Here is a 13,180-nt window from a genome sequence, read left to right as displayed (position 1 = left end):
TGGGAGAAACTCCATCTGATATCTCGCCGATTGGGAATTATCAGGATATGACTAATCACGACAGTCTATACATGTGAGTTATATTGGAGTCTCCCAACCAGCTTCACGCGAAGTGGCGTAAAATTCGGTGAAAAACGCGATATTCGCGGTGATATGCAGTAGTCGCGAAATATGTTTTCCTCTTCACTAGGGTGAAACTCCATTATTATAGTGCCTGGAAATTTGATATGTAAATGTGCGTTATTTTTTGAGATTGATGAGAATCCATCTGATACTATATCGCATATACAATGGAGCTTCACCCTAGTGATATGAAAACATACTTCACAAACCACTGTATATCGCGAACATCGCGTTTTCCACTGAGTATTGAGCTACTTCACGTAAAACGAGTGAAACTCCAACGCAACAGTGGCTATGAACATTTGTTGTGATGGCGACAACTTGTTCACTATAATTTGTCTCCAAAATAACACACATTTGCATATCCAATGATACCAACTCTATGTGCGATTTGAACTTGGGAGTTCTGCGTGTGTTAGATTCCATTTGAATGATGATCAGTGGTGGTGTAAAGAATGGACGACGACAGCCGATAGTGAAATGGAATAATATTATCTTGGCCACATCGAATATTATTATTATTTGGAATTTTCATGTATTCGATGTCCCCTCGAGGATAATCAAAGCATCTTTATTTGCTTATTTTTCTCGGTCTTTGTCGACTAAAGAGATTTTGTGGATCGTTGGGTGGCGTTGTAGTTGGAATTTCATCTCTGGGGGTATCGCGTTGGAGATAGTTGTTTTAGTCAGGGAGGATAATATTAGTAGTGTATTGAGGAAATCAGTATTATGGACAGAACCTGATGAGGTTGCAATGAGCGGTGAAGGAGTGCCAGATCCCTTACTTGTAACTGCGGGATCTCCAGATGACTCATTGGTTCCTTGTTGAGACTATTATGGGACTTCCTATCTCACATCATCCCCAGGTCGCAGTCGCATACCTGGTTGATCGCATGAAATTTTCCGTGACAAAATTTCCTTTCCGCGGAATCTTGACGCTTGCCCGCCCGAAGGACAGACCCTGCCTCGATAGGAGATCGATCGATGGAGGGAAGGGCCGTTCGATCGAGATGTTCAAGATGTTTCACTTCGGTACTGTTAGGAGAGGGAGATGATGTGCCGGGAAATTCTTGGACTGGAGTGTAGTCGTAAGGAGCCTTGCCGACCTTAGCAATAAAACTTGTAGGAGGCATAATGTTAAGAGGAAGCTCGATCTTCTTGGTAAGAAGTTCTTGCCAAATCTGTGCCGAAGGTTCTCCCGGTAGGACGCTAGATCATTAGCCTCGTTCTTTTGCTCCTGCCTGCGACGTTTGGCTGTACGCCAGGCCCTGGCCGCTTCAATCAGTGAGACTAGATGTAGTTTGAAGAATTGTTGTTGTTCAGCTGGGATGCGACCAGTCATACGTGTAATAGTTTCTTCACCGACATTGGCCAGCAGCATGATAGAATATATCTTTCCCTCAATCAGCTGGGTAACGGTTACCCGGTAACCATGAGATCTTTGATCCCCTGGTCAATGTTCTCACCATCTAGCAGACGATCTAATATATTCTTGGTAGTAGTCTCCGGCTGATCAGCCATAAGAAAAAAATGATGGAAACAAACCGTCCCTAGAGCCAATGCATGGATGAAGTGTAGTATACAAAAGCACGAAGGCTTCACATCTTAGATTCTAGCTTGATGTACTCAGTCGTGACGTACTCACTTTTGTTCATAGCGTCACACAGGCCAGGGGGACCGGATGATTGTGCCAGAGGAGTGCTTCGCACTCCCCGTAATCGTGGGGCTCCACTGAGACGCATTTCACGTCTGCTAATGGATTAACTCCGGTTGGCCTGTTGGCTGTTCGGTGTTTCGCCGCTATGAACTCAACCCATCTCCGTCAAGGTCTTAGTTGATTGGATAAGAAGACTGGTCTAAGGCCACTGGCCTTAGCTAGGCCCGCTCGGGCCTGTAGCGACACGGTTTCCTCCCCTGCAGGCTCTTCATTACAAGCTATCGACGACGGACTCGCATGCAACCCAACAGAGCTTTCCCTACTAGGACTCGTATCCATATTGGAGTTATAGTGACGGGCTAGACCAAAGATTGTGATACAAATAAAACCCCTGTACCCGTAAGATACTCGAAATGTATCGAGCTCCAAAAATACGGACTTCACAATTAACATCACAGATCAGAATTGAATATCGGACGCGTCACTAACATACCTTGTAGTTTCGTGAGTTCTTTACTATCTCCCAATGAGTTTGATGATGAGTATACGAAAGAGAAAAGTAGTTATGATCAATCACAAATCCTCGTCCGAATGAGTGACAACTATAGCAGAGCTGTCAGGCCTCAAGGAATCATTCTCACAGGGCCGCCCGAGCAGAATACGCGTGCTTATTGTCGTTGCACGCAAATACATTGAGTACGAGAATAGGGAAAGCAGATTGGCAAACCAGATCCCCATGAGTGATCATCCATACTAGTCTGCTAGTCTTGGATTCAAGGAAAGCTTCCTCCAGTGAGAGAGCTAGCTCAAGTTGTAGTGCGCGTAGGTGAAAGTCAGGTCGCCAGGGATATCTGAGGACAGAGACGTCTACGGTATCTAATCGATGGTAGAAACTTAAGAACTAACTCTCTGCTCCGTAACATATTCCCTCGTAAGTACTGTACGCTCTCGCCGAACGGGGGACTTACCTATAATCTTGATGAACTTCGTATTTTCGTAGAGACGAATAGCATGGTTGTTCGTTCGATCCACAAATAAGTAGACAGCGTCCCACTTCGGATAGTCTCCAGGAAGCTGAAAGGCAAATGAGCAATGGCTTGAGCTGCTATCTGATCAATGGCCTCATTTGAAACTCATTTGGGAGCAAGTCTTGCTAGCCTCACATCTCTGAACACCTGCGGCAAGAGTTTCGACCCGATTCCTTTGTTTCTCCAGGTTTCCGCCACGTATACCTGAAGACCCGGATGAATTACGGTCCGCCCGATAATGTTTTCCAGCTCACATTGTGGATATAACCAATGATTCCATCCGGTTTCTTCTTGCTCTGTGGTGGCCTGTAAGAGAAATGTTCGAAGGATCAAATTCATACCACCAGACCCCCTCAACGGTGAAGCTCTCCCAGGCGAAGACGACTCACCTTTTGGCATCGATTGCAGCCTCGACATCAGGGGGTGTGTTCTCCGAAGGGATCAGCATCCCTACCGCACCAATAACTTTCTGAGAAAAATATAGAGCCATCCCAATACAGCAGCGAGCTATTGATAGCCAATTAGTCTGTCATCAGCGCTGGCGGCACAGTGTGCCGGGCACACCGAAGTCGGTTGTTGAGTGGTGAAATTCATCAGTGTTGGTTCAAAATCACTGACTAGGTCATTCCGAACAGAATTCTTGTCTAATCAGAACGAGCAGAAAATGTCACAGCAATACAGGTGTTGCTTGGAAGAAGCTCGTGTGAGCTAATTACAGTACACGGCTCCCCCTCTCTAAAAATCGATTGAGGACCCGAGAATTGCCTGAGGCAATTTGCCTCACTCGATCGCCAATGGTTGCTGCGACCCAACAGCGGAAGAATGCACAGGCGAAGTCTGGTCCCATGAGGGACATGTCATCTCCTTTCTGGTATTTGCGATAAACCACATCGTTGAGTAAGCGCGAGCCATATCGCCTCGGTAGTGGTTCCGTTAAGAAGTATCCAGTAACCAGGCTAGGCAGCAAAGAGAGTAGGACCATCATTTCTAAATAGATATTATTCTAAGGATAAAAAACCTCTATCGGATAGAGTCTATCCTTCGAAGCCGCATCCCTTTGTTGAAGTCCCATAATTGATGACTTCTGTCAGAAGTTCATGATCTCCCTAGACTGAGCTAGATTATTCGTTCTATCGCACGCAAGCACGAAACACTCGGGACAGTCTGCTCCAAGGATAAGGCTCGGACGGTGGGCTTTACCCCGGGCTTAACTCGCGGAAATGCGGAGAAGAAGTACATGATTACGGTTCTCTGAGATAGACAATTGCGGGCCTCGAGCTCCGTAGGGAGGAAGCTCTATAGCATTTCTCTAAGGCCCAATTTTGAGCCAAAACCTGACCGTCATATTCACGTAGCGCGTGACACGCACAACTTCGTGAGGGTTTTCAAGCGTCATAGAATATACCGAAACGAGCTCCAATCGCAAATTATCCTACTGGAGTTCGTGATCGAGTTCATGGAATCCCTAGTGAGCACATGAAGTACGATGCAGATGGAGCTCTATCCGATAGGGGTTTTTTCATCCTTAGATAAAAATATCGATCTAGAAATGATGCTCCTAATCTCTTTGCTGTCTTGCCTGGTCACTGAAGACTTCTTGATGGGACCACTACCGAGGCGATATGGTTTGCGCTTACTCAATCATGTGGTTAATCGCAAATACCAGAAAGGGGATGACATGTCCCTCGTGGCGACCAGTGGCGCCACAGAATTAAGCTGTGAATCCTACCGCTGTTGGGTCACAGCGACCAGTGGCGATCGAGTGAGGCCATTCTCGAGTTATCAATCGAATTCTAGGGAGGGGGAGTCGTGTACTCTAGTGAACTCACACGAGCCAAATCTGTATCGCTGTGACATTCTCTGTTCGTTCGAATCGGACAAGGATTCTGTTCGGGTGGACCTAGTCAATGATTTTGAACTAACACTGACGAATCTTTCCACTCGGGCGACCGTAGCTTACTGTAGCTGCGTGTTCTCCCTTTGAGTGTGAACGTGCGTCTTTTACGACTGGGAGCAGTTGCTCTTATGTTGTAATCTCGTTTGACTAGCACTTGGTCTATACGTAGTGGCCTCACTTTTGCGATTGAGTAGCAAATGATTTGCTGCAAATCCATTATGATTGTGATGTTGGGTTCCTAAGAACTCTACGTGCTGAGGATTCCGGCTGAGCCCCTACGTCTGGTCTCACGCTTCGACAGCTTTGCACCACCTCTCTACTACTCTTTTACCTTTCTACTCCCGACGCCGAGGTCATCTCACACTTTGCTAGTACTACATGGCAACCGCGCAGCACTCTTGTTATCGAACGTGCATTGTTTGTTCAGCGAGAATGGTATGTAAGTTATGTGTTAACTTTAGTTAAGCTACTCTTAGTTGATATTCGCAATATTCGCTCGCCGCTTGGCCCGAGGAGCTACCCAACCAGATGAGATGGTACAGTTGTCAACAACAACCTTAACTCAGGTTAGAGTTGTATTAATAACCTCAAACTCAGGGCTGAATAATCCACGAATAGACGGCTATGTTCACCATTATAGATTCGTTAGTCGTGTTGGTGGAGTTGTCAAGATCATCAATCAACATAACCATATGAGAGAAGTTACGCCTTTGTCAGCTGTAGCACCGGAATCATGACCTCTAGAACTCAACGACATAAGGGATTGGTGGGAATACAAACTTGAACCAGAAACTTAGTAGTACAGAGTTCTACAGCACTATAGCGTAGGGGCGCTAGAGAGACAGGTCAATAGCATCAGCTATGTGTACTATCACAGGAGATCGCCTAAACGGGGACAACACCTCACACCTTGTTCTTGCTCAATTGATCATTGCTTCAACTGCACCTTGTGCAGTTGACTTTTACGCTGCATGGGAGGAATTGCCGTGTTCTGTACATACAGGCATACCGGGGCTCACAATGCATAGAGACAGCTGCCCTGTCCTCGTTGGAGACATACACGTTCTTACAGTAGTTCGTAGTGACAGCTGACCTGTCTTCGCTGGAAGCATATTGGGGCTCACCAAGCTACATAAAGACAGCCGCCCTGTCCTCGCTGGAGGCGTACAGAGCCTATCGAAGCTGCATAGACGCGACTGTCCTGTCCTCGCTGGAGGCATACAGAGGCTCACAAGGCTGCATAACGACAGCTGCCCTGTCCTCGTTGGAGACTACACGTTCTTACAACAGTTCATAGTGACAGCTGCCCTGTCCTCGCTTGAGGCATACAGGGACTTACAATGCTGCATAGCCGCGGCTGCCCTGTCCTCGCTTGAGGCAAACACGGACTAACAAGGCTGCACAGCCGCGGCAAGGCGAGACGAAACCAGCGAGCGGCTCGTATTGCGGCGACCATGAGACGAAGGTTACCAACGAGCCCAAACAACGCGAAGTTCACAGTAGGATGCACAAAAGCGAGCAGGCCGGGGCTATGCTGACCCAGAGCAACGTATTCATGAGCTTCGCGACAAGCGAATATAAAATTTATAAGCCCTCTCTGCCCTCGGCTATTCTACGCTGGCAGCAGGCAGGGGGTCCGCTCGCCTCACGGATTTATTACCGCAGTACGAATTTTTAGCAGAGCGACGCGACCATCCGCAACTATATTCAACTTGGGTTGATAAGTTAAGCCTTATAACTTCGTTATGTCTCGTGGGAAGTGAACGTTGACTCGCCTGGCTCGAAATTCGGGTTGCAGCGTGAGTCTGACTCCGCTTACCATCTAGCATAGCGATTTGAATTAGTTTCTATCTCGTTGAGTAGTGAAATTGGTTTCTATTCCCTCGAATTTGGTTTGCGGTTTTCCACATCGTAGGAACTCGCCTTGTCTATTCGTTGCTGAATGGAAATGTGAGTCACCGGTATATAAGGTGGGATGTAACACATCATCATTACCCTGACTCAGGGTCCCTGAGTATGGCTTATGAGCTACTGAGCAGCTGCTGCTCCTCACAGAAGTTCATGGAATGGCGTATGAACTCCTAGGAGGTGAGCCTCCAGAAAGAATGACGATTGGAGAGCAACATATTAGAGCCATAATGAAGGACCCTGCAATCTGTCGTGAATTAAAAATCACTGAAGGAACAGCTCTAGATGTTCCAGTTTGGCGAGAGACAACGGAAGGAAAAATGTTGGCAAGTAAGAAGCTGATAGAGTCCCGAACGCCCCGCTTTGTGATGGAATTATTGAGCGCATTAATACCCTGGTTATGTGCGTTACCCACCATAGTAGAAGACTCAAGAGACTTACTAGCAGGACTCAATTACGTGAGCAGGCTAATAAGCTAGCTGATACCACTGACGACCGTGCCTTCATAATATGAAGGATATGAAGTTCATATCATACGACATAGAGGTGAGGATAAACCTGGTTAATCGAACGCGCTCTGTCGCGACTCGCGAGAGAGCAGAAAGTGGCATATCACAGAGCCATCGTCATTTGCCTCAGTGAAATTCCGGACTCTGAGGCCTACGCCAGAGTCGTCGCGGAGAGGAGTTCTGAATCGATACCGAGGGAAACGAATCGGGCACCACGGGATTCTGTCCGTACTATTATGAGGACTGTCCGGTTCCAGCTAGAAGAGAGTGTGAGTTCAAACCCCATCACCACAAGAATCATTTTGATGGGAAAGGCAAAGGCTTGCCCGGAATTGGGAGCAAAGATTAAGGGTTCGGAAAGGGTAAAGGTTTCTCGGAAGGGTACTATGGACAGAACTCCAATTTGGGTGGGTTTGGAAAAAAGGACCATCATGTCGCGGGGTGAATCACCTATAGGAATCAAGCGTGAAAATATTGAAAGTGATCTGGGTTACTTGAAACCTTGTTATTATTAACGGAGGAAGATGACGAGGCGTTGGCGGTCTAACGATGGGAGATATTTGTTTCTGAAAGAGTGATGGCTTTTTTTAATACAGTAAAATTCTCGCACCGTTTCGCCCTGCATAGTAAACACAACAGCTACTTAGTTTAGAACAGGGCAGAGTTTTCAGTCACTCAGTTGAGTGGTGTCCTTCTACGAGGGAGTTGGGTGAGACCGCGCCTGTCAGTGCATTAGCATCTGAAGGAAACGAGCTGGTGGCTTTGGTAGCTCGACTACAACGCCTCTTTGGGCTAGCCGCTACCAGCCTCCCCCGTAGGAAGGTTAAAAAAATGGTGGAAACAAACCGTGCCTACACCAATACATTAATAAAGTGTAGTAGACAAAGACAGAAAGACTTTACATCTTAGATTCTAGCTTGATGTACTCAATCGTGACGTACTCAGCCTTGTTTATAGCGTCACACAGACCAGGGGGACAGGATAGTTGTGTCAGAGGAGTGCTTCGCACTCTCCATGATTGTGGGGCTCCACTGAGACGCATTTTACGTCTGTTAATGGATTAACTCCGGCTATGCGGTGTTGTGTGATGCTATCGTCACACACGTATTGTTCGGAACCGAAGGCTAAGGGAAACTTTTGTGGGGAAAGCTGAGGAAAGGAAACGGATCCTTTGGGAGGTTATCATGGGCAAAACCTCTCTTTTGCCGGTTCTTAAAGAGCCCAAACATGCCGCGGGGCGATTTGGCCATATGAATGAAGATTATATGGAAGGATGAAAATTGGCGCCTCGAGCGCAGAAACGCATCCAGCTTTGAGAAATAATGTTCCCCGGGGTTTTATAGTGATGGGGGAATGTTCCTAATGGGGCGAAATTAACATGGGAAACTGATTGAAGAATGTATTCCTAGTCATGTGACAAATACAAAATGAGTTCTCCGCGGGAACATTATAGGTTCCTGGATGATTCCCTGCTCAAGCAAGGATATTGTGTCCTTTTCCCATCAAAGCATACCTTTCTGGAAGAATGATGCGACTTGTATGAGACTACGGATATTGCGGAGATCTATCGTCATTGATAATTCGACGAGTTTGATTCGTCAATGTGAGGGTCCAGTTGAGGTTTGTAGACTCAGGCTGAGTCTATAGTACTATAGGATACCCTATAGGACCTATAGAGTATGAAATACCGATGATAGTCAGGAAGAGAGTCTGTTCAACAGACTATACAGATATAGAATCATCAGAATTGAAGAGATAATTCTGAAGTTTCGAGGATGATTGAGAGAATTGAATGCTATAAGGTGCCAGAGAGTGAGATCAACGTGGTCCTAAGCTATGGGAGCCCAATGACCAGCGCCGAAGTCCAATTCAGATTGGACTGTGGAGCGCAAAAGAAGATACTCGAAATATCATATTTCCCTACCCAGATTGGATTAGAAAAGGATGGTACTGATTCGGAATTGAAGCGAGGATTCGTCGAAGAGCGCACTCCGCCAGTTCAATAAGCTGAGTTCATTCATAGGAAGCTTTGTATGGGTCTGAGAAGCATACGCACTGCTGCAGTGCATATATCTGGCAATGAATATTCTTCTCCAGTGGAGAATCTCCACACCGTGCATTATGGATTATCATGTAAGTAGTAGCACTCATGGGATCTGCGTACTAAACGATTAGTGCTGGTCCAGTACGACCGGAGCATACCGCCATTCAATGGATTGCTTGATGGATTGAATCCATCAGTGGACCTAACAACAGTGGAATTCGATGTCGAGCATGATTGAGTAAAAGGTCTCGGTGTTTACATTTCTTATAGGAGAGAGAATTTGAGGTTACGAAAGTTTGTAGTACAAAATTTGTACTACAAATACACGGTGGGGTCAAAGAAGTCTTACCCACACGAGACTCTCGTGAGTCACGAATCGAGAGACTCTGCTCCCAGGGTTAGGATTCTGTACATAGGATATGATAGAGAAGAGGGACCTCTGGTTCATAGTATTCACGGAGAGCTTTCGCACGGATCGGAGTAGATTCTTAAGGGTGCTTGACTTCAAGTTCGAAGGTCTTGTCTGCGTGGTCGATAAAGTGAGACACAAGGCCGCTAAGTGCCTTGTGTGGGCGGACGCCTCTACGCGCGACCTCGGAGCAATGTTTGTGGAGACCACAATGTGGATTAATTGAGGACGAGGTTGGTTTTGTAGAGAACTGACCAAGAATCTGGCTAGGCTGAAGAAACATTCATACTGACGGACTTACGTACTCATGTGTTAACATGAGACTACGGTGTTTTGTATGGCCTATGACTATCAGTTTTAACCGGAGTCATATTGGCTTGATGTAGAGGTTCTAGCAGTGAAGGTATCCGGGTCTCCTCGCTCTCGGTAACCTTGATGTGAAAGCGATTTCGTGAAAATAGCGAATCTAGTGGCGACCATCACTCAACTGCTATCAAACGGACTGAGGGCCAACGATAGCGTCAAAGGTTAGATTATGTGGGTGGTGACTCCAGTCTCAAATTGGCAATTTGGGAATGGACGTGTATCGCGTAATATAGAGTATCGATCTGACTATTTGTTTCAGAAATTATCATCGGGTACAGTGACTGCGCGTGGAACCCATCGGTGGGTCTACCAATGAGCAGTTGGGGAGGCGCAATATGCTTTATTATGAGACTTGCGAGACCTCGATAAGTGGTGAAAGTCAGCAGACATCCGGGAATTACTGAGGTTCGATGGTCCTCTGAGTCAGCTGAATAACGAAACCCCATCTGACTAAGATGATCCAAGTATTTTTTGAGATCCGAATTTTCAGTCTGATTTGAGGTGGTACCCCATTGGTGAAGCAAAGCTAACAGGGACCGAGCATTAGCACATCAGATTCCCGCCGCACGATAGTCCGGTGATGGACAACGAGTTGACCGAGCCTCAATTCTGGTGGCCACTGTCCTAGGGTCAGATAAGGACCGGATCAAAACCCATCGGTCTAACGGTAACGGACGAATCTCGGGAGAGTCTCCGTCGGAGACTCGGGGGAATTCATCCCAAAATCGACGGTTGGCCAAGAAAGTATGAGGAAATGAATAAGGGAGCAAGGAACACAGATAGTTATGTAATAGTCAGATTTAGTTGTTGATCGTAGTGGGTAGTGTATTGGGAGGCATGACTAGTCAAGCGAGGGTCATCAGCCAGAGGCTCTGGCCCAGAGAGCACCGAATTGACTCTCTGTGGCACACGAGAGTATCCCATAACCTTGCTGCTACTTATGCGGAGCGAAGCATCCAGCGTTGCAAATTTCGGAGAGTTTTTCGACAGAACTTCGAGGTTGAGACTTTCGGATCTCACAAGTTCTGTAGCAACGTATCATGCTTTCGCCCCACTATCCACTACTCCCGACTAACTGACTGACTAACCAAAGGAGCGAATGGTTTGTGTTGTGGTTGGGGGGGTGTTGGATCGATTAACATCCAGTTACCATCTAGTTCATGGGAGCTCTCTTGAAACCACCCACAGGCATCCGGTTTAAGTTGGTTTGGGAGGCATAGGTAGTCAAGCGAAGGTCATCAGCCAGAGGCTCTGGCCCCGAGAGCATCGAATTTACTCGAAGTTGGTGATAGTGTACTTGTGCACTCTACGGAACCTCATCCGAAGGCCTCCACACCCTGGATCCCAACAAGGAGAGTCATTGTGGAGTTAGAAGGCAACCGTGCTTCGCTAGGTGATGATGTATGGCACTCCACTGATAAGCTCAAGAAGCTAAATGATGAAATGCTACCTCGGTATGTATTCAATGGTACTCTATCTCTCATAACAGTATAATACTTCTGATATTTGCACTTCTACACCAAATTACTAAGTATCTGGAGACGTGTTCGCACACGTATGCACGGATCTCTTTCGCCCATTATTCGCTGCATAAAACGGATCGCAGCCATCAGGCTGAAATGTATAAGATAGGAAGCCTAATCACCCATTTTGGCTATCTCAAGTGTTGTTAAGTCAACCAGACTGGTTGAACCAGTGCGGGTGTTACTACTAACAGGCGTCTCCCTGGTTCAACCGGGGAGACGCGGGTGGCCAACAACCTTACTTTCAACAGGGTGGCTGAAGTAAGGTGCCGCCAGACCGTGAAATATTTCACCTGAAATATTACTGAATTTTTCAGAAATTTTCTGAAAAATTTGACTGCATTTTGCGTGACATTCAGTAATCTTTACCAGCTCCATGTATGACGGCAACAGTATGCGAGACCTTGAGGGCACAAGGATCATCATAATAGCGCATAGACTACCTAAGGTAGGTAAGTAAAAGGGGTTCTCGAGTTCATTACCGTTCAAAGGTAGGCTACCTTCAAAGGGTAAAGATCTCGAGAACCTAAGATAAGATAGTCCCACTCAAGGATGAGAACCGGTTAGTTTACTGAGTAATCTTTACTCAAGCCCCTCAGACTCGCCCTCAATTTGGGAACATTCATGAACTAACGTTAGTTCTTTTGAGCAAGGTGAGCAAGGCCGTCAGTTCGTTCTACTAATCCACGTCCTCAAGGACTTATTTGAGATTGCGATGAGGCCCAATCAGTTTGCCTTATCCCGTCCCTAACTCGCGGAAATGCAGATAAGTACATCATAATTCTTCGCCGAAGTAGATAATCGCGTGCCACAAAACCCGTGAGCATGATCCCCGGTTAATGAAGCTCTAAAGCATTTTTCTCACTTTGTGTTTAACTAGATTTTGGGGAAAAATACGCACAACTTCTGTTCTTCGCTGTAAGTTTCCAAAACATTGCTTAGTTCAGAACCAATACTGTAGCTTGATCTCATTTCGAGATTAGTCTCCTCACACTTGAGAGTCTGGAAGTCTCAAGTTGAGACTGAGAGACTTCTGAAACGTTCTTTGAGTTTTCAAGTTTGTGAGGTTAGAGTCTTAATCTTAAGATTCGCCAGATTGACGAATCTGAAGGGCTTGGCGATGCCAATCTTTATGGGCTAGTGGAAATCTCTTAGTGGAAGCCGCCCGGAGTGTTTTCACGCATCATCAGACATCCCGTAAGATAAAAGCGATTTTGGAATACGGGGCCCCATTTCGAAGCTCAAAACTCGAGCTTTTCAATGATGAACTGGAGTGTTTGGGATGAGCTCTTGTGATCAAATCATTTGATTCAAATGTAGTACGATACAAATCCATCTCATGCCTATCGCCAACCGCCCGAGACGGAGAAGATTTTCAGGGATGCCTTCTTGAGATGGAGCATCGGCCCGGCCGACTTCTCAGTATTCCATAACCGAAAGTTTGCACACTTTGTCTGAGGCTATTTTGTTCTTCATAAGAATCTCATGATGAGATCAATACCTGCGGGTGGGTTGACTATATCACCGCCAGAAGATACGCCCTAGTAGTACAATCAGGCTGCAGGACCACGCAATAGGTCCTATCGGATAGAAAGATCAATACCGTTGGTTCGACTGGAGTATTTCCTACTTCAACCGGGATAGGGCAAACTACGCGCGTGATCCATGATGAGAGTCCTCAAGCACTAGTTATCGACGTAAACCTCTCAAAAAAGC

General features: G+C 46.4%; 1 protein-coding gene across 1 annotated transcript; it reads right to left on the bottom strand.

The window, feature by feature from the left end:
* Positions 1-2,943: 2,943 nt before the first annotated feature.
* On the bottom strand, positions 2,944-3,256 carry Pmar_PMAR027115 (hypothetical protein; the record flags this gene model as incomplete). Its single annotated transcript, XM_002769482.1, has 3 exons — positions 2,944-3,012; positions 3,063-3,114; positions 3,198-3,256. Coding segments are annotated over 3 exons (180 nt in total), but the record flags the coding sequence as incomplete, so codon positions are not given.
* Between the last annotated feature and the right edge of the window lie 9,924 nt (positions 3,257-13,180).

This window comes from Perkinsus marinus, assembly GCF_000006405.1.
Source record: "Perkinsus marinus ATCC 50983 genomic scaffold scf_1104296965662, whole genome shotgun sequence".
Lineage (NCBI taxonomy): Eukaryota > Perkinsozoa > Perkinsida > Perkinsidae > Perkinsus > Perkinsus marinus.
The sequence above is the reverse complement of the archived record's forward strand: the minus strand, read 5'-3'. Positions and strand labels throughout refer to the sequence as shown.